The sequence below is a fragment of the Oryza sativa genome, chromosome 5 (assembly GCF_034140825.1).
Source record: "Oryza sativa Japonica Group chromosome 5, ASM3414082v1".
Lineage (NCBI taxonomy): Eukaryota > Viridiplantae > Streptophyta > Magnoliopsida > Poales > Poaceae > Oryza > Oryza sativa.
The window spans coordinates 24,129,824-24,148,053 of record NC_089039.1 but is presented as its reverse complement, the minus strand read 5'-3'; the positions used below and the strand labels follow the sequence as shown (position 1 = coordinate 24,148,053).

General features: G+C 39.8%; 3 protein-coding genes across 9 annotated transcripts; 2 read left to right on the top strand and 1 right to left on the bottom strand.

The window, feature by feature from the left end:
- Positions 1 to 2,553: 2,553 nt before the first annotated feature.
- LOC4339153 (NADH--cytochrome b5 reductase 1) lies at positions 2,554 to 5,580 on the bottom strand. The gene is made up of 9 exons (XM_015782458.3): positions 5,349 to 5,580; positions 4,953 to 5,094; positions 4,767 to 4,857; positions 4,535 to 4,612; positions 4,323 to 4,403; positions 4,144 to 4,233; positions 3,444 to 3,509; positions 3,180 to 3,266; positions 2,554 to 3,040 (listed from the first exon to the last, which is right to left on the bottom strand). The coding sequence occupies exons 1-9, from the start codon at positions 5,467 to 5,469 to the stop codon at positions 2,948 to 2,950; spliced, it is 849 nt and encodes a 282-aa protein (XP_015637944.1). The 5' UTR covers positions 5,470 to 5,580; the 3' UTR covers positions 2,554 to 2,947.
- Positions 5,581 to 7,230: 1,650 nt separating this feature from the next.
- On the top strand, positions 7,231 to 9,727 carry LOC4339152 (E3 ubiquitin-protein ligase SIRP1-like). Its single transcript, XM_015781972.3, has 2 exons — positions 7,231 to 7,323; positions 8,088 to 9,727. Exon 2 carries the CDS (start codon positions 8,132 to 8,134, stop codon positions 9,101 to 9,103), a length of 972 nt encoding a protein of 323 aa, XP_015637458.1. The 5' UTR covers positions 7,231 to 7,323; positions 8,088 to 8,131; the 3' UTR covers positions 9,104 to 9,727.
- Positions 9,728 to 15,633: 5,906 nt separating this feature from the next.
- Positions 15,634 to 18,118, top strand: LOC4339151 (myb-related protein 2). 7 transcript variants are annotated; one of them, XM_066310767.1, is made up of 7 exons: positions 15,634 to 15,776; positions 15,852 to 16,056; positions 16,128 to 16,204; positions 16,285 to 16,342; positions 16,433 to 16,505; positions 16,583 to 16,652; positions 17,202 to 18,118. In XM_066310767.1, exons 2-7 carry the CDS (start codon positions 15,852 to 15,854, stop codon positions 17,937 to 17,939), a joined length of 1,221 nt encoding a protein of 406 aa, XP_066166864.1. In that variant the 5' UTR covers positions 15,634 to 15,776; the 3' UTR covers positions 17,940 to 18,118. The 7 variants fall into 7 exon arrangements, with proteins under 7 accessions (XP_066166864.1, XP_015640415.1, XP_066166866.1 ...); XM_015784929.3 differs by having other exon boundaries at positions 16,418 to 16,505; XM_066310769.1 differs by having other exon boundaries at positions 16,418 to 16,505; positions 16,583 to 16,657.
- Positions 18,119 to 18,230: the final 112 nt, after the last annotated feature.

The window sequence follows — 18,230 nt, the reverse complement described above, 5'->3', positions numbered from 1 at the left end:
ACTAGGGATTTAGACTCTAGAATTTGCGGTTTTGTGATAACTTCAATATTAATTATGTAGTTTTGTGATAACTTCAATATATAATATGTAGTTTTATAGTAAATTTACCGCTAAATTTATAGTTTTGTGATACGATATTTTAGTTTTGCGATAGATTAGTCGGAATATCCGTAGTTCTGTGAAATTTACTTAACTGTTTTTGTTGATTGAACTGATTTTGGTAAAGTTCTTACTAAATTTAACATGGTTTCAAACTATACCAGTGTAGATTGGTCGATATGGTTGATATGAAACACATAAAAATGTAAAATCTAAGAGCGTAAGACCGGTATATCAGATGTAATTCTACTTTTTTAAATTTACTGTATACAAATTACAACCGTACGTAGGGAGATACTCCTATATGTGAATATTAATTCTATTACCAGTTTTATATAAAAAACATAATCGTATATGAAATCCAATCCAATTGTACTTTTTATGTAGCTTTGCACGGGGAAATCCACTTTTTCATCTTTAAACCTCGACAACTCATTTTCATTAGAGAAACAATTACTTACGGATGTATTGCATCCTAAACATAATCATAACGCTTCCGCACATCCTAGCCTAACCATTTAATGGTATTTTGCGGTCAAAATAAAGCAATAATAATCGCCACTAACAATTACTTAAAAACATAGATAGTACTAGTGAAATTTTTACTAGACAAACTTTAGACAAGTTTAAATATAATCATATATGTTTGCATTTAAATTCATTCCAAATCCAGTTGTTTTAACCAATGAAAAAAATAGACGAACAATAATTAATTCATTTATAGTTTGACAAATAAATCCGAGTAAGAAATGACGTGGTCCATAAAAAAGAAGATATGATTTGGTCATGAGGCCACGAGCTCGTGGGAGGGATGATGTGGGATCATCATCTCCATCATTAAAACTAGACCCCTCAAGAGAATTAGTGGGGTGCCATGATGGGCATTTAAAACTGATCATGACAGCGATTTTCGCCCTCCATGAGAGATCTAGAGAGGGAGGGGCAATCAAGAGAAGAAAGTCATATATGTGCAACCCAAAGAAATAAGTAGAAGTAGGGGGAGGCCTACTACATAATAACCTTTAAGGTACACATCAAAGCTTGGTCTTATCTGAAAACAATGTCCCTTCTACTTTAGCCACATTTAGCTTGAGATAACTTAACCTCGAAGATTCTAATTATAGCACCAGCTCAGTGCTTCTCCCCAAATTACAGCTCTGTGTTGATCACTGCCATCATTTGTTCTGAGTTAACAAAATGTTTTGACAAAAGTAGTAGTACATCTGTAGAATTTATTTTGGCATATATATATATATATAATATAATGTGTGTTTGTAGTTTTTTTTTTAAAAAAAGTAGATTTCACAAAACTACAACTATTTGGTGATAACTATCACCTTGTTACAACTTCAACCAGGTCTCTCATTGCTTAGAGTGAATTCGGAAGAGCTGGCTGTGGCAGCAGCAGCACTGCAGCTACAGGACTCAGCAAGCAAGATTATGCTAGGGGAGCTGCAGCGCCACAGCCCAGCTGAACCGAACAGACCCTTAATGTACAACTGATGAGCCGTGAAAAATAAATAAATGAAGCAATAAAAATAATTTATGGGTAAAACCTTTATATGTATGACCTTAACATATTAAAAGGCAATACTGGACAAATACACTACGATAAAAAAAACTCAAAACCACTCTAAAATTGCGTTTTAAAATTCAAATTTTGATTGTGGTTGATAAGCTAACAAGCAAATTATGGAATTGATAATTCACAAAATTACAACAATAGTAAACAATTTTATCAGAAAACTACAACTTTGTACACTACATACGACATGTGGGCCTAAATTACAATAGCTTCAATATTCCATGTGTGTAATAAGGGCTCTAAACTTATCAGACAAATAAAACTATAGTTTTCTATAAAACATAGTTCTACACAGTTCTCTAAGGCTGTGTTCTTTCCCACATTTTCCAACTCGCCTCTCTCGTGTTCCATACGTACGCTTTTTAAATTGATAAACGGTGTGTTTTTTACAAAAGTTTTCTATACAAAAGCTACTTTTAAAAAAATCATATAAATATATTAAAATTAAGAAAATACGTCGCTCTGTTTTGCATGCACGAGAGGTGAAGCCTAAATGACTAACTAAAGTTGCAGCAACATGATAGTTTTGATAAAATAGTTTTAATGTCCCGAAATTTACTTTAAAAAATGGAACCGAATGCTTGTGTGCCCAGCAGGCGGACGTAATCTCCTCGCTGATGTCTCCTAGGAAGCCAGCACATACGTACAGTAACGTACAAGACACAATGCATTTTTGTATGTATGTAATACCAAATCAATTGGAGCTGCTGAAAAGAAAAGGCGATTGCTTTGCTGTCAAAGATTTGCAATCTTGTGCATAAACAAGCGGATGAATTGATGCACTGTTTTGGCTGTACAGGACAGGAGCTGGAAAAGAACAGACAACAGCTTCGCTGTCACAGGTTTTTGCATCTATGGACAGACATAAATGGCACGTACAGTAGTTGTTTTTCTTCTCATAATCAAATGGTACAAGTTGGTCATTCTTTAATCACCTGAGCAACGAGTTAGCTGGAGCAATGAACGTTCCAACCTTGTGTCCAAAATTCTGATTGAAAAAAAAATAATTAGTTTCATTCTGTCTGTCTGGAATTGAACAGCATTGGCACAAAAATGATGGGCTACAGGAACTTCTGACCCCAACTCAAGTAGGTGTTGTTTTTTGCTTTCACTCAAAATATGCTGACCTGACATTCTACTTTTATCGGGTTTAAAGTTCGCCTATATCTTGATTAAATGGCACTAGGGTCAGACAATTTCTACTGAAGGTGAACGAAAATGTTGTCCATCGCTGTTATTTCGGTATTGTTCCACTGTGGAGGCTTAGAATTGGAACTGCATTTCCTTCGTGTAGCCAAGATTCTCCAGGTGTTCAGCCATGGCTTTGTTCATGGGAGGAGGTCCGCATCTCAATATCTGAAAGGAGCAACCATACATTGTCACACAGATGTCCTGCTTGGTAGATGGAATACACTTCAACTATTCTCTTAGCAATTGTCGGTTCCAAGTTCCAGAAGGCACGCTACCACAGAAGACATCACAATGTGACACCTACCTGAATGTCAGCAGCAGGTGCCGGGCAATGGGTTTGGATCATTTCCATTGACACAAACCCAACACCACCATTCCAGATTTCTGGAGGCTGCTCATGAAAACAAAGCTGATGGTGTAAGGTGCATGGTAGGAATTTAATGCAAGCCATAATATAGTAGTATTAGCAGTAAGTAGTAGAAGATGGGACTACCAAAGTAGACAGTTCAGGCATGAAATTATTGCACACCACAGTACAAAGTACTAGACCTCAGAACAGAAAACAAACCTGATTTAATACATAGTATATCTTGAAGCGATCGGGATAGGTTTCAACCATACTATCCAATTCTTCCTGCATAAATCAAAGCGACAAGTAAATGAGCAGCAGCAATTAGCAAACATCAGCTTTCAAGCACAACATCGTACTACATATTGAACCACGTTCATCTTACAGAAACTATGCAGTAGTCTCATTCAGTTATCGAAAAGCACATATGAAGCATTACTTCAACAATGGAACCTTACTTTTCTCCAACAGATCTAAAGAGAAAGGACTCTACATAGCAAAACAAGCTACAATACAAGGTTGATTGTGTTCATGGTTAGGCCACTGAGAGATAGTTTGCATATCATCTTTGACTTTCAATTAAAAAGTGGGCTGTTACCAGATTATTAAGGAAGAAGATTATCGAGACGACATATATGGAATTCTGGTTATCTGGTAACAAAGTACATGTCCTGTATGATATTTTCAAGGTTTCTGTGGTATAACCTGCTAACTTTGCACTACAACTAGACAAACTACCCTTTATTCAAAAACCAGACATACCAGATTCTTATTCTTAATATCATAAGCTGAACGGATAGAGCATATAGTATCCAAGTCTAATAGGCACCCATGAATTGAAGCGACTTTAAATATAACAAACACCAGTAAGGTTAATCACTGGTGGAGAACTACAGCAATTCTTTCAACAAGATCATACCTTTAGAAGAATGTCATCATATGTGACATTGGCATAGATTAAGTGCACTTTCGTATTGTCACTTGGGTTTTCAAGAATTGCTCTTGTGACCTACAGTAAGGGAGGACAATGAATTGAAGAACACAGGTGTCTCACATATTAAATGCCATAAAAAAAATTGGTGTTGGAAAGGGTCTTACTTGGAACATTGGGGTAATGCCTGATCCTCCAGCTAACATTCCAAATGCTCTTACTTGCCCAGGTTGGTATTTGAAGCGACCCTAAGTCACAGACAAATTTATACAGGCACAAAGATTTATAACCAAGTCAGAGAAAAAATTATACATCACAAGAATGGCCAAATACAGCATGGAAAATTTCTGTATTACTTACAACAGAAATAAAGCCATACCTTAGGTCCTCTCACAGATAAATAGTCACCAACTTTCATCTCATGAAAATGATGAGACATTCTTCCTTGGGGATACATCTTCAAAATGAGAAGGAAAAATTAGGGGGGAAACCAGGAAAGGGGGATGAATTGACATAATTGCATTTCTGACGGACTATAGCTTTACATTACGCACAAAGCTAGCGAGACAAGACTAACAAATTCAAAATGGAACATATTTGTGAAATTTTACCTTAATAACAAGCTCAAACCGTCCAAGATCAGAATCCAGCGTAGTTGGAGTATAAGGCTTGATTACTTCCTCGCCAGTAGCATCCTGCCCTCTGCAAGAACAGGAGATAACATTTAACACAATTCTTTGTAAAAGAGAAACAAAAGATATGAGAGAAGCAAGAAGACATATGATATAACCCCCAACCTGCAACTGATATGTTGGCCAATTGGAAGCCCCAGCACAGAAGCAGGGGTTGGTAGAGCAAATCTGAACTTGGCCACATTATGACTGATCTGCCTCTTCTCCACAAGCTTAAACTCCTTGAAGTTCTCAGGGTCCAAGCAGCCTAATGGAACAAATCACAGCACAACCATTCAGGATGAGCTATGAACCAAAGATGATACTAGCTTACTTCAAGAAGACATTAACAATCACAAAACCATTCTCTAAATGCTGCAGAACAGATGCAAGCAACCGATGGCTAAGGCCGAAGACATCGCTAGGTAAATGACCACTAAATCAGTGTCGGTGTATCACAGTGGTCAGTGGCAGTGGAAGCTGCAGCGTCGTCGAGTGAAGAGAGATCTCGCGGGTGCATACCCTTGGGCTTCTTGCTGCTGCGGAGGAGGAGGAGGAGGAAGGCGGCGCCGGCGGCCACGGCGACGACGGCCACCGCCACGGCCACGGCGGTCTCCGTGCTCTGCCCCTGCAGGAACTCCATGCCGCCACCACCTCGTGCCACAGGTCCTTCCCCTCACGGCTCCCGCCTTCGGCAGATGCGGCGGCGGCGGCGGCGGCGAGGTGGAGGGGAGGGAGGAGGTGGATTGGCTTCTCCGCCATGGCTGACGTCACCCTTGCTCTCATCTCCGATCATTCATGGGCCAGGCCGTGTAGTGTGGGCCGCAGTATCCGGCCTGGTTCACACGGACCTGTATGGGCCGGGTTCCGGCCCATGTATGGCCCATTTTAGGCCCAAAAAGTGCAGGTGGCACGTTGACATCGGCGAGTAGACCACCAGATCGTCGGTCCGGATTTAACATTTCTTTATCTTCTAGAAGTACCAGCTTGTGAATATTCTATGAGAAAAAAATGGGATCTTTCTGAGGAGAAAATTTGGTTCTGACTAGGAGAAATTAGATAGGTCCAGTTCCAAAATAAGTATAGTAAGTAGGAGTACTAATCAGGTGTAAAGTATGACATTGACAGGCAGGTGGAGTACGTCGTGATTAAGTTACCCAATTACGGTAGAGGTTAATTAACCTTTTGGAAGCAGATTTAGGTTGACCAAGTAAACCATATGGTTGCCTTTGCCCCTCTTGGCATTTCAATATTTTTTTAACCTTTTAATTTTTTGTTTTTCAAAAAGAAACTATCTAAAAATTATTTGAACATTTTAAAAATGGCACTCCATTTGGCGTAACAAAACATGTGATAAACATTGGACATGGCACTGCTGTCAAGGTTTAGATTTAGTAATAAGTTTGGGATGGTTTATTTTTAAAAAATTTAAAAGGTTAAAATATTTTTTAAAAAAGAAATCCTAACGGTTCTTGTATTTGAAACACTAAGTGGTTTAAAAGAAGAAAATTGTGCTCTTTTGCCCCATAATTGAGTGATTAGTGTTCATTTGCTACACCTGGGAAATCATCACCAAAGCCACATGTCATACACATGGCATATATGAAAAAAAGAAGAAGTAAACAACATCTACTCATGTTTGGCCAAATTACAAATCTCCTTTTAAAGAAACGATTTTTTTAGACAGGATCATTTAGCAAGGCCTGAACAGTGCTGTTAACCTGCAGGAATAAGCAAAATAACATATTTGCAAACGAAAGTAATTTGTGAATAAAACTTTATATGTGTTCTTAGCGATCTAAGAGCAAAGCTGAAAAATAAACTTCGATAAAAAAACCTTAAAATTGGCTTCAAATTTAATGTTAAAATTTTAATCTTTGGCTGATAAATATAAGTATAAGCGAAAAGATAAGGCCCTCGCTGCCTAGCTGAAAAGTATCACAAATACCATCGTCGACAGTTTCGCTGAAAAGTATCAGAAACAAAATATTTTGACAAAATCATTTATATCTTTGACATTTCATATCTTATTATTTCGTAAAAAAAAGATTATAACAAGATTTTTCTAATAAATTGAAAATGGTTTATAGAAATTAACACGCCAATAATACAAGGGAGAAGCCAACAGCATACTAGTCTGGTAGGTAGTTTTGCTTTTGGATGAAAACGAGTTCTTATCAGCCAAACTCCAATTTACAGATATTAAAAAATCTCCCAAGATGATCAGCGGATTTGCGTGATTTGTATGCTTAGTCATAACAAAACTTTATTGGTTGGAGATTTGCGCTAGGATCATATAAAAAAAACTTTATCTTATTCAAGAACGAGAGAAAAAAAATTGGTAGTAGTACGATAACCTCTAGGGATGGAGTAAAGTATCCAGCTTTGCAGCCACCTGCCCTCTGAACTTCTTGTTCTTCGTCTCACACTTCGCCCGAAGCAAACGAGAACAAGACGACCGCCTCTATCCAATCCAATATCCCAGTCCAATCGAAAGGTTAGTCACTTCTTGATTTGAATTTTCCTTCTGCTTAGTTTGATACAAAAGGGGATTCTTTTTATTTTCGTTCCAGTGTTCGAAATCATGGAGACGATTTCTATCTTTCCCCCTTTGATCGCTTGTATGTTAATCTAGAGATTTTTCTCTTTAAAAAAAGAGGAAATTTTGGTGGGGGAAGATGAGTCCTGCGACGAAATTATACGGGGTGCAATGGCGTGAATCTTGAGCAGTGCCGGAATCCGGTTTCTTGTTCTTCTAACCCCCAAACCAAAGACTTCTGCTGCGTTTTTATTCCTCTTTCGGGGGGGATAGCATCGTGTTCTCTGAAAGAATTGGAATCGAGCACCTGATTCTTGGAGAGGGAATCTTGGCTCTTGATCTCTGCCTTCCCCTTCGCAAAGATCTATCTGTCAGTGCTGTGCCTCATCCCCCCCAAGTGGGTCTTTTCTCTGGGACAGCTTGCTGCCCCTGTTGATGAAGAACCCAAAAAAGGCTAATTTATTTCGTGTGTTGGATGCAAAGCTAACCCTTGTTCTTTGTTCTTGATGCTGATCTGTTGTGAGATCTGTATGCCAGCAATTGTCTTTGTGAAATCCAGTCACGGATGGATGCCGTAGTGTTCATCTTGTTTCAGTTCTTCTTGATTAAACTTCTGGCAAGATGCTGGACTCTCTCGTGTAGATGATAAAAAATGTGTATGTCGTGGTTGTTTGCTTGGGAATCTTACGGATTATTAACTTATTATGGTGCCCGGTTCACAGATTTGCGTTTTGATCGTGGTGCCGTCAACCGAAGGATTTGCAAGATGGCAGAAGCTGCAATCACAAGGTACTGGTGCCATGAATGCGAGCAGGCCATTGAGGAGGCCATGGTGGATGAGATCAAGTGCCCATCCTGTGGTGGCGGGTTCGTTGAAGAGATGACCGATGAGGAGATTGAGAGACTGACCAACAGGCAGCCAGAGCCGGGTTTCTCGCAATGGAACCCTATTGAGCATCCAGGAGAAACGATGGACAGCGACGATGAAGATAATGATTTAGGTCGTGAGTTTGAGGGTTTTATCAGGAGGCATCGACGGGCATCAACTCTACGACGCGTGCTTGACAGCATCCATGATGACCTTGCAGATGACCAAGAAAGGGACAGTTCCATTCTGATCAACGCCTTCAACCAAGCCCTCGCTCTGCAAGGCTCAGTGCTTGATCCTGATGAGGGCCAAGGTGACCAAGGCGGTTCAACAAATGATGATGGCTTACTGGAGGAGTATGTCCTCGGAGCAGGTCTGAGCCTGCTGCTTCAACATTTGGCTGAGAGCGACCCAAGTCGGAATGGTACCCCTCCTGCAAAGAAAGAGGCGGTTGAAGCGCTGCCCACTGTGAAAATCGAAGAGGTTGTCAGCTGTTCAGTCTGCCTTGATGATCTTGAGGTGGGGTCCCAGGCTAAACAAATGCCATGTGAACATAAGTTTCATTCTTCTTGTATCCTGCCATGGCTTGAATTACATAGTTCCTGCCCGGTTTGCCGGTTTGAGCTGCCTTCTGAGGAGACAAAAGACTTGAACGAGCCTAGCAACATTGGTAGAGTGGAGGACAGCCATGAGGAAGTCAGAGCTGATGGCCCTGGAAACGTCAGCGAGAGCAGTAACAGACCCTGGGCTATTGTTCCTTGGTTGAATGAGCTATTCTCAACTCGTGAGGCACAGAATGCTGGAGGTGTTTCTACGGATCAACAATCACCGCACACTTCTGGAACCAACCCAAATGCAGGGCACAGTTGATTTCTGCTGCTGTTGCGATTTGTGAATAATGATAGTACAAGTGACCCAGATTGGTAGAACTGTTGTTTTCCATACCTATCATCTCCCTTGGATGGATCACAGCATAGAAAGCTTGCCAGGCATTGTCATATCATCTGTGCTCATTTGCTTTGCTTCAGCTTACTGCAGCTAAAGTCGGTTCTGCATGTTGGGACATTGATTTCGTCTTGGCTCTGAGAATGGCACACCACTCATGTGTCATGATTGGCATATTCAGGAAGTGATGGTGTTAGCTAATTGCCAACCATCAGCCATAAATCAACTTCATTATTTATTACAAACAAGGCGTTACAGATTCTTGTAAAAATTCATGAGTAGGGAAGTGCAGCTAAGACTGAGTTTTTGAAGCAGTTGAAGTGTTGCCGAAATTTAAACATGTGGGTAAAAAGTCTACAGCTCTGGTAGTTTTACAACGTTGTTTTGATGGAATTTCTTCTATATATGGAGCTACTTCATGCTAAGATTATGTAAATTGTGATAATCTGCCATGGCTAACACTACTTATCCTTTCTTCGAAAGTGATTAAATTTCCTGAGATGTTGAGATGAACCTTTGTGGACTGGAATAATTTGTTTTTCTGCTTCATGAGATGTTCTGTTTGTCTGCTTACTTGTAACAACAGCCGCAAGTTTATTAATAATCTATCATCTAGCCCCTGGTTTATTAGGCGGTTTATATATAAATGATACGACATCTTAGGAGATCGCATCTAAATCCGGTTCAACTTTTACCATGCAGCAATCCTTAATTGAACTCTGGACTTGGCAATGGTCCGTGGTTGTGATCAAAAGAACCGAGTTTAGTGTCTCTGGGATCAATGCTGGCTTTGCATTATTCATCCTGTTATTATTCGTTACGAATGTACGAGGTGCTCAGGCATAGTTTGATATAAATTAATTGGTATTGGTATGGGTATTAATTTAGAGAAGATAATGTAGATTATTTTGATTCTTGGATGATTGGCAAGAGCTCCTACCTTTCTTTAAGCTCGTTTGGTACAGAGAAGTCTTTGATCATCATGATTGAGAGTTTTCGGGTTTTCATGTACAGAGAACTCTATTCATCTTTTGGTTGAAAGTTATGGGATCCGAACTGAACTTTTTTTTTTTCGGAATGACCGAAGGAGGTCATCCAATATTATTAAGATAAAGAGAAAATGTTACAAGAAAAGTTTTACATCGATAACTGGCTGTCGAGGAAGGATGTGCACCAGAGCACACGTCCCGAACCAAGTGCCAACCGCCCAAACACACGCCACAGAGAGGGAAGTCGAGCACCGAACCGGTCGTCGCTATGCGAGACCGATCGCCACCGAGCCAACAACACTACCACGGAGCGGAGACTCTAAAAAACGACGCCCTCACGAAGGTCGCGACGCCGAATGACGCCGTCGTCGTCCATCCAAAGACTGGACAAGGTTTTCACCCAGAACTCCTTGCTGAGAGAGGAGGGGTACCTCAATAGTGCCCTCAGGAGGATTACCACTCCTGAAAGCGTAGTCACTGTTGGCCCAAAGAAACCTAGTCTACATTTTTAGTCCAAATAAGTTTGAGCTGAAAGTTATACTTTTGGTTATAACTCATCGTAATACATCAAAGCTACGATGAGTTATAACTGAGTTCAGTTTTCCACGTGGATCAAAGTTACTCAGTTTTCAGCACAAAAACTGAGTATGTATTACGATGAGCGAGTTTTTGTGTTGAAATTTGATCCACGTGGAGTAGAAAGCGAGAAATCTCAGTTCAAATAATCTACGGTAAGATTTAAAACCAACCCATACAGAAGTTGAAACTTGGGAAGGAATGTTTTCTCCGAAGAAAGATATGCACCGGAAAAACCAATAGGGAAGTTGTGAAAACTGAACTAATTGTAACAGCGGTACTGAGGGGCTCTGCCGATAGTCAGAAAGCTCAAACATATATGGGTGTGTTTAGTTCACGCCAAAATTGAAAGTTTAATTGAAATTGGAACGATGTGATGAAAAAGTTGGAAGTTTATATATGTAGGAAAGTTTTAATGTGATAGAAAAGTTAGAAGTTTGAAGAAAAAGTTTGTAACTAAACAAGGCCTATATATGTTTTCACAAGAAGGCTTACCCGTCAATATGTTAGAAGAACATTCAATTTTGAAATATGTTACTGTAGTTAACTATAATTGTTGGCAGTTAGAAAACTCACATTTTTACAATAGGGAATTTAGCTTTCCAAAAGAAGAAAAAAAACAAGAGATAGAGCCTCAGCTCCAGCTCCACATCTCCTGGAGCTAGAACCCAGCCAAACAGTTTCAGCTCCACCTAAAATGAGAGTGGAGCTGGATGAAACTCTCTCACAAAATGAACTAGAGAAGTGGAGCTGGGTTTAGGCAGCTCCACAACTCTACTCCAGACCCAACTCCTGAAGTTAAATTTAGAAGTTGGAACTCTACCAAACAGGCCCTTAGCTGCTTTATACCACTGCAAAAACGAAAGCTTCAGGATTTGCCCCCTCCAATGCTTCATGCAAATGTGGCTCTTAATTAGGTGCACGTATCAATGGGCTCCTGGGGATTCAGATGGCCGGAGCTCATGGTCAAATAAAGCCACGATGAAGGCAACTGCAAAACTGATGATCGTGCGAAGCAAAAGACAGACGCACGGCCACGCACCAACGCGTCGCCAACTCGCCATCCACGACCGCGACGAGCTGACGATGCCATTGCATTTGCACACGACTTTCGGTTAGCCCAGCCAGACAGCTTATCAGCTTCTTCAGTAGATGCGCGCATTGACAATGAATGAATTGAGCCGTGGAGCAGACCGGGTTCGGCCGATCGCCTTCCACCGTATCCCGCACCGGGGATTTGCACCGTCAGTCAGGTCGGCGGCAAAAGATTCGGCTGCCCCTCTCCGGCAACCGGTTCACCAGCGCAAAAAAATCATCCTGCGAAGAAGATTTGAGTTGCATAAGTGTGATACTGTTTAGTTTACAAGAATGTGGTGGTTTTCTCAGTGGATCATATCAAATGGTCACTTGATCAGAGATGGAATGGGAAGGCAAAGAAAGCATTCCTTACTGAGACCTCTTGACTTTGCTCCACCAGCATCATCTGGGACTGGAATCCTGGATGGCTTGAGTCCATTCTTCAGTTCAATTGATGAAAACGGCTGCAAAAAGTTGTCCATAGGCCACAAGCTATGCTGTTAATACAAGTACAGTGAAACAAATGAGGCAGAAGGACTAAGCATATGACACAAGGTTCGATCTAATTACGACTGTTGACTGATGAAATTTCTGCCACCCGTACCAAGTGATTTGCACATTTGCAATGTGGCGAAATAGCACAAACGAAGTTTTCAGCAGGTGGTTGGTAACATGGAGAGAGTGCACCTCCAATCCTGCGATAAACCAGGAAGCGAAATGTGGCACAACTGCTCACATTCTAAGAGGAATATTTCTCATGACAACGACTAATGCTAATCTGATCATTGGAATATGAAAAAGTGAGGAAGCCCAAAAGCACTGACCAGGAGTAGAAATTCCATATGCTCCAACGATACTCCCAAGGAAGAAATATCAAAGATGCCCCCCTCATTGCCTCAGTGTAATCTTATATAACCTTAGATTACGTTCAAACAAATCTAGCTACTACCACATGGCATCAGAGAACATTACTACACCCGCAGTCATAAACAAGGTAAAACATATAGAGTGCAAATTTGGCATTAGATACCATATCAGGAATGAATCCTTCAGGTGCTTCCCCAAACCCCCAGTGCCCATGAACTACAAGAGCATCACATAACCACTAGACCAGACTAGTTGATCAAGAAAGCATCCCTGAACAGTAACTATCACTAAGCGCAAGATAGTCGTCGCTACGATAGTTTATTTGCACGCTCAGGCAGCATATATTCTGTGAAAGCTACTGAAAGCTTCTGTGCTGCGCAAGGAATATTGAGATTAGGATGCCGGCAAGGCGCATCAGAAAAAAGACGAGAACTGCGCATCTAAGAGCATTGATGAGAAAGAAAATTGTATTGTGCAGGGCTGCAGGGCAACTTGAAGATGAACACAGATGCCAAGGACAACAAGAAAGAATTGATGCTGAGGAGATTGCTTGAGCACAAGAATCCCTTCATTCACTAAGCTCATGGTGCCTGGACAAAGAACCTACATTTACAAGATAAGTAACCCATGCAACTGGGATGGCTTGGTTCCAACCGGATTTGTACTTTGCTTTGTATGGTACCAATGACCAATTTACAAAGGATGATCAAGAAGATTGGAAAAGGAACTCTTCTCAGCAAAAAGGGTCAGAAAATTAAAAGGGTCCAATATTATTGACAATTGAAAGATTCTAAAAATAAAACTGTTTCCTTATTTACCACAAAAAATTAATAGAAGAAAAAAAAACATCCATCTTACATAAACAAACAAAAAAAAAAGAACAACAAGAAACTCTTATCCCTTTTTTTCTATTGACCTGATCATAATAACAATTAAGAGACACCTATACCCTGGGGTGTTGACTCTGCATTGTTAGCTCATACAAACAACTCACTGCAATCCTACTGTTGAACAGGCAAGGCATGCTTGCAGATGCAGAGGCAACTCAATTGAAGAGGTTGAAAGATAGATCAGAAAGTTCCAGGTCATATGCAACTTACAATTCTAGAACTGCTACCAGGATCAGTCTTTACAACTGCCTGCGCTCCCACAAGTGATGCCACTTTGCAAAAGATGATCAGCATGGGATAATGCTTTAGATTCTCTATTGATAACTTCTTTATATGTCGAAAGCACGACAGCCCACCCTCCAGTACAACTACAAACAGCAACAACATGTAATATCTGTTAGGTAGATACGTCAGAAAAATAAACTATGGTAAGTAGAAAGAGAAATATAACCTGTCGTATCATGCTCCATACCCATCACTTATCAGCACTAACACAGCAGTAGATGCAACAGCTTTATGACTGGTAAAATGAGTGTCATAAACATCATATAACAAAGATAAAATAATCTCATATCGCCCATCTACCCTAAATCTCATGAGGTTCTTACTTCCGGAAAAAGAAACATAGCACAGTAGCATGTAATGGTAAGCAATACCAGTGGCCATCACAGAAAGCTCTTAATGGGAGTTAAGTGCAACATCACCAGTGACAGTGAAACAAAAAGAGAGATATATTCCTGATAGTTCATTTCATTGATTAAAGAACACCATTAAATTGTGACAGGTGAAAGCTCTTACTAGTGGTCCCAGGTGTCGACATATGCCATTGGCACACTTCTAATGAGGCACCTCTTCAATCAACCGAATCACAGAAAAGAGCAATGGTGCAAAAGTACAGTAGGTGAACACCCTTAATAAATTGCATATAAGGTATAAGGCAAAATGATAACATGTAAAGAACTCTGACAGACTTGGTTACAGGAGAGCAACAAAACTAAGATCAGAGTATCTACAGTACAGGCATCCTTAAGAGCCAAGCAAGAAGCGCTATAATTAGTATTGTGCTACTGTTTTAGAAACAAACGAAGGGGGAAAGGGAGGGGCTAGACCTGCATACATTTCCAAACAGATCACATCTAGCTTTTCATGTCGAACTTAGATAAGAAGCACGATGGAACAAACTATCTGCCTCTACTGGCAAAAGTACTGAAATGATGATAGTTGTGAAACATATACAGAAACATAGTACCTAAGTACTGTTTCTTTGACTGGTGATGATTACAATCAAAGAGATCTGGTTCAAAAGGAGCTTATCTCACATAAAAAGCATAAGCCTCTTGGTCCACAGTTCTCTGGACTGAAATGTGAATATGTACCAATCTTAGGAAAGGACGCTGATGGAACTTATGCTTGTTCATATTCCATATGCTTTAAAGTAGTAAAGGACAGAATAAAATTGACAGAATTTATGTTTATGTAGGATGTCCTTACCCACAAGGAATCTACTACCATAACATTAAGTGTCCTTTTTTTCATTTAAACAAAATATACACATACCAAGTACCACCCAGCTATAAACAACTAAACATTAAACAGGTAAAACAAAACAAAATGCAACAGTTTCAAAATACTAACTAAATAACAATCCATCAGCTATGATCATAGAGTACTCAAATAATTTCATCTAGTGATTATCTTTCACACTCCAAATAGATCAGATAGCAGAATGATATGCCAGAAAGCAACATTCAAAACAATAATTTGTTCCAATTGTGAGTCCTTATCACTATAGTATATACATACTTTCAGTGATTTATTCATAAAAAGCATGAAGAGGAAGAGAAAAATGGTTTATTCATAAAAAGCATGAAGAGGAAGAGAAAAGGTTAGTGCATTTTTAAAGACTTTTTTTTTGTTTTGGGGGGGGGGGTGGTTAATTTCAGAGGTAACTATAAGGACAGCACCTTATGTTAGTTGGCATAAAAAATATTCGATCATTGTTTCCAAGATGCTAGATTCTATGTTGCCCCATATAAGGAACCCCTCACAACAAACTGCTTATCAACCTGAGAAGACCAAAAGAGTATCAATAGACCTAGGCTTGGAGAAGAGTGCTGGCTTTGGCACTGCCAAAAGAGAAGCACTCATAACAGTTTCGACGTGTGATAGCAAAGAGAAGAAACAGACTGGATAACACAAGTAAGAAAGGATAGTGTAAATGCTTGCCTCTTTATGTTTCCATTCTTCTAAAAGTGTGTATTAATTTTGCAGCAGATGTATCACCAACATCAGGGTCGGAGTGACCTCTTCACTACTAGGACATCCTTTCCAATGGAGCGGCATCTGTTTCTGCATGGAGGAAATACACAAGGAGATTCTGGGCTGGTTCTCTCAACTGACGCTAAACCTAGGTTGAAATGGACACCTGAGTTGCATCAGCGATTTGTAGATGCAGTTAATCAATTAGGTGGAGCAGAGAGTAAGTATAAGATTCTTATCTTCTCAATGCACTAGAATAGCTGAGTTCTAACATTCATTTTAATCACTCAGAAGCTACTCCAAAAACAGTCATGAGGCTCATGGGCATTCCAGGACTCACCTTATACCATCTGAAAAGCCATCTCCAGGTACCTGACAACCAGGAATCTCCCATTTAAAATAGTACTAAAAAATTTCAGTGCAATTCATAATTTCTTGAATGTTTCAGAAATACAGGCTCAGTAAGAATCTCCAAGGTCAAGCTAATGTTGGGACAACAAAGAATGGTAAAAACAAGTTTAATTTCCATTGTTACCACTACAATAGCCACATAGCAACTCATGGATGATGACAATTTGCAGCCCTTGGATGTACAGGTGTTGCTGATAGGATTCCTGGAACAAGTGCATTAGCGATGGCCAGTGCAAGCGCCATTCCACAGGCAGAGAAGTAAGAAATTTCCCATGTACTTTATAATTGTAATCCATCTGAATAGTGAAGTAATAGTCCCTTTTATTGGGTGCAAGAACTATTCAAATCGGTGAAGCACTACAGATGCAAATTGAGGTGCAGAGGCAGCTAAATGAACAACTTGAGGTGAGGTACTGACCCTGTTTGCATAATAAGATCTTAACCCACGATAGGCCCATAGAGTAGATGGACATGACATAAGATAAAAAAAAATTCGAGCATCCAGTCAGCATGCCCACATACCAACTAAGAGCATAAGAAAACTGCTATGAATGCTGTATCATCTTTTTTGTATCCTTCACAACAGTGATTCCCACCAGGAATGACCCCCAAGATAACTTTCTCCCTCTAGTAAAAGTTAAGCGATGTTCAGAATACATCCAGCCAAACCTTTAGAATTCGGTACCAGTATCTTTATGAATAAGATTGGACATATGTAATTGATCGGGTAGATCTACCCCAAAAATTCCTTTCATAACACTATTTTCTAACTATATTCTCAAATCATTGTACAATAGAATAGACAGTATTATGTAAAGATTAGAGAACTTGGATACTCTCCTCCAGTTTGGCAGCAAACTATTTTTAGAAAACAGCTAAGATTAATATAATGCATATAGTATCAACAATATGAATTGGCTCAATGGTTCTAACCTGAAGCTAATTTGGTATCAGGTACAACGGCATCTACAGCTGCGGATAGAAGCCCAAGGGAAGTATCTGCAGGCAGTTCTTGAGCAAGCTCAAGAGACCCTTGGGAAGCAGAACTTGGGCCCTGCAAGCCTGGAAGATGCAAAAATAAAAATATCAGAACTGGTCTCACAAGTTTCAAATGAATGTCTCAGCAACGCAGTTACAGAAATAAGAGAAAGTTCAAGTATACACAGACTAGAGCCAAGGCAAATCCAGTTTGTTGAAAGTTCAGCCAATAACTGTTTGACTGCAGCTGAAGGATTCAAGGAGCATAGGCTACAAAACCACGGGGTACTCAAAGCATATGATGATAGTACATTATTTTGCCGAAAACAGTCCCAAGATCAAGAATCTCAATATTCCCTTAACAGAAGCTTAAGTGAGCGTAGAATGGGTCATCTGTATAGCGGTAAACAGTATCACAAATCAGAGGGAAGTGACAGTGATACAGAGGTTCTACATGAGTATATCACGCCTCAAAAGAATGGCGGAGGCAGCACAACCAGTTCAACATCAGGAAGCAAAGAAATAAATGTAGAGAAGCTATATCTTGATGAACCAAGCTGCAAAAGACAAACAGTTGACTATCAAAGAGAAAGCAAGCTACTAGATTTTGATCAACAAAGTTCAGGGAAGAATCTTGATCTAAATACTCACAATATAGATGATAACGATCAAGGTTATAGACATTTTGACTTGAACGGCTTCAGCTGGAGTTGATTAGCTGACAATATGTAATACAATCAAGGAGAAGAAATGAGCTTACAAATAATTTCTTCCAAAGTTATAACTACTTTAATTCTGTAAATACATTATGTAGGCCGGGAAAGATTGTAGCTATCTAGAGTTGTACCATAGGTTATAAATAATTCAATGATGTATGAACAAGCTATTGCAAATGTTGAGTTGTACCACAGGATAACTAACGGAAGACAGCATATTAATTATGGCACTCTCAATATGAATACAACGGAAAGCACGCGGATATATTAGAGAACAGAAATGCAACAA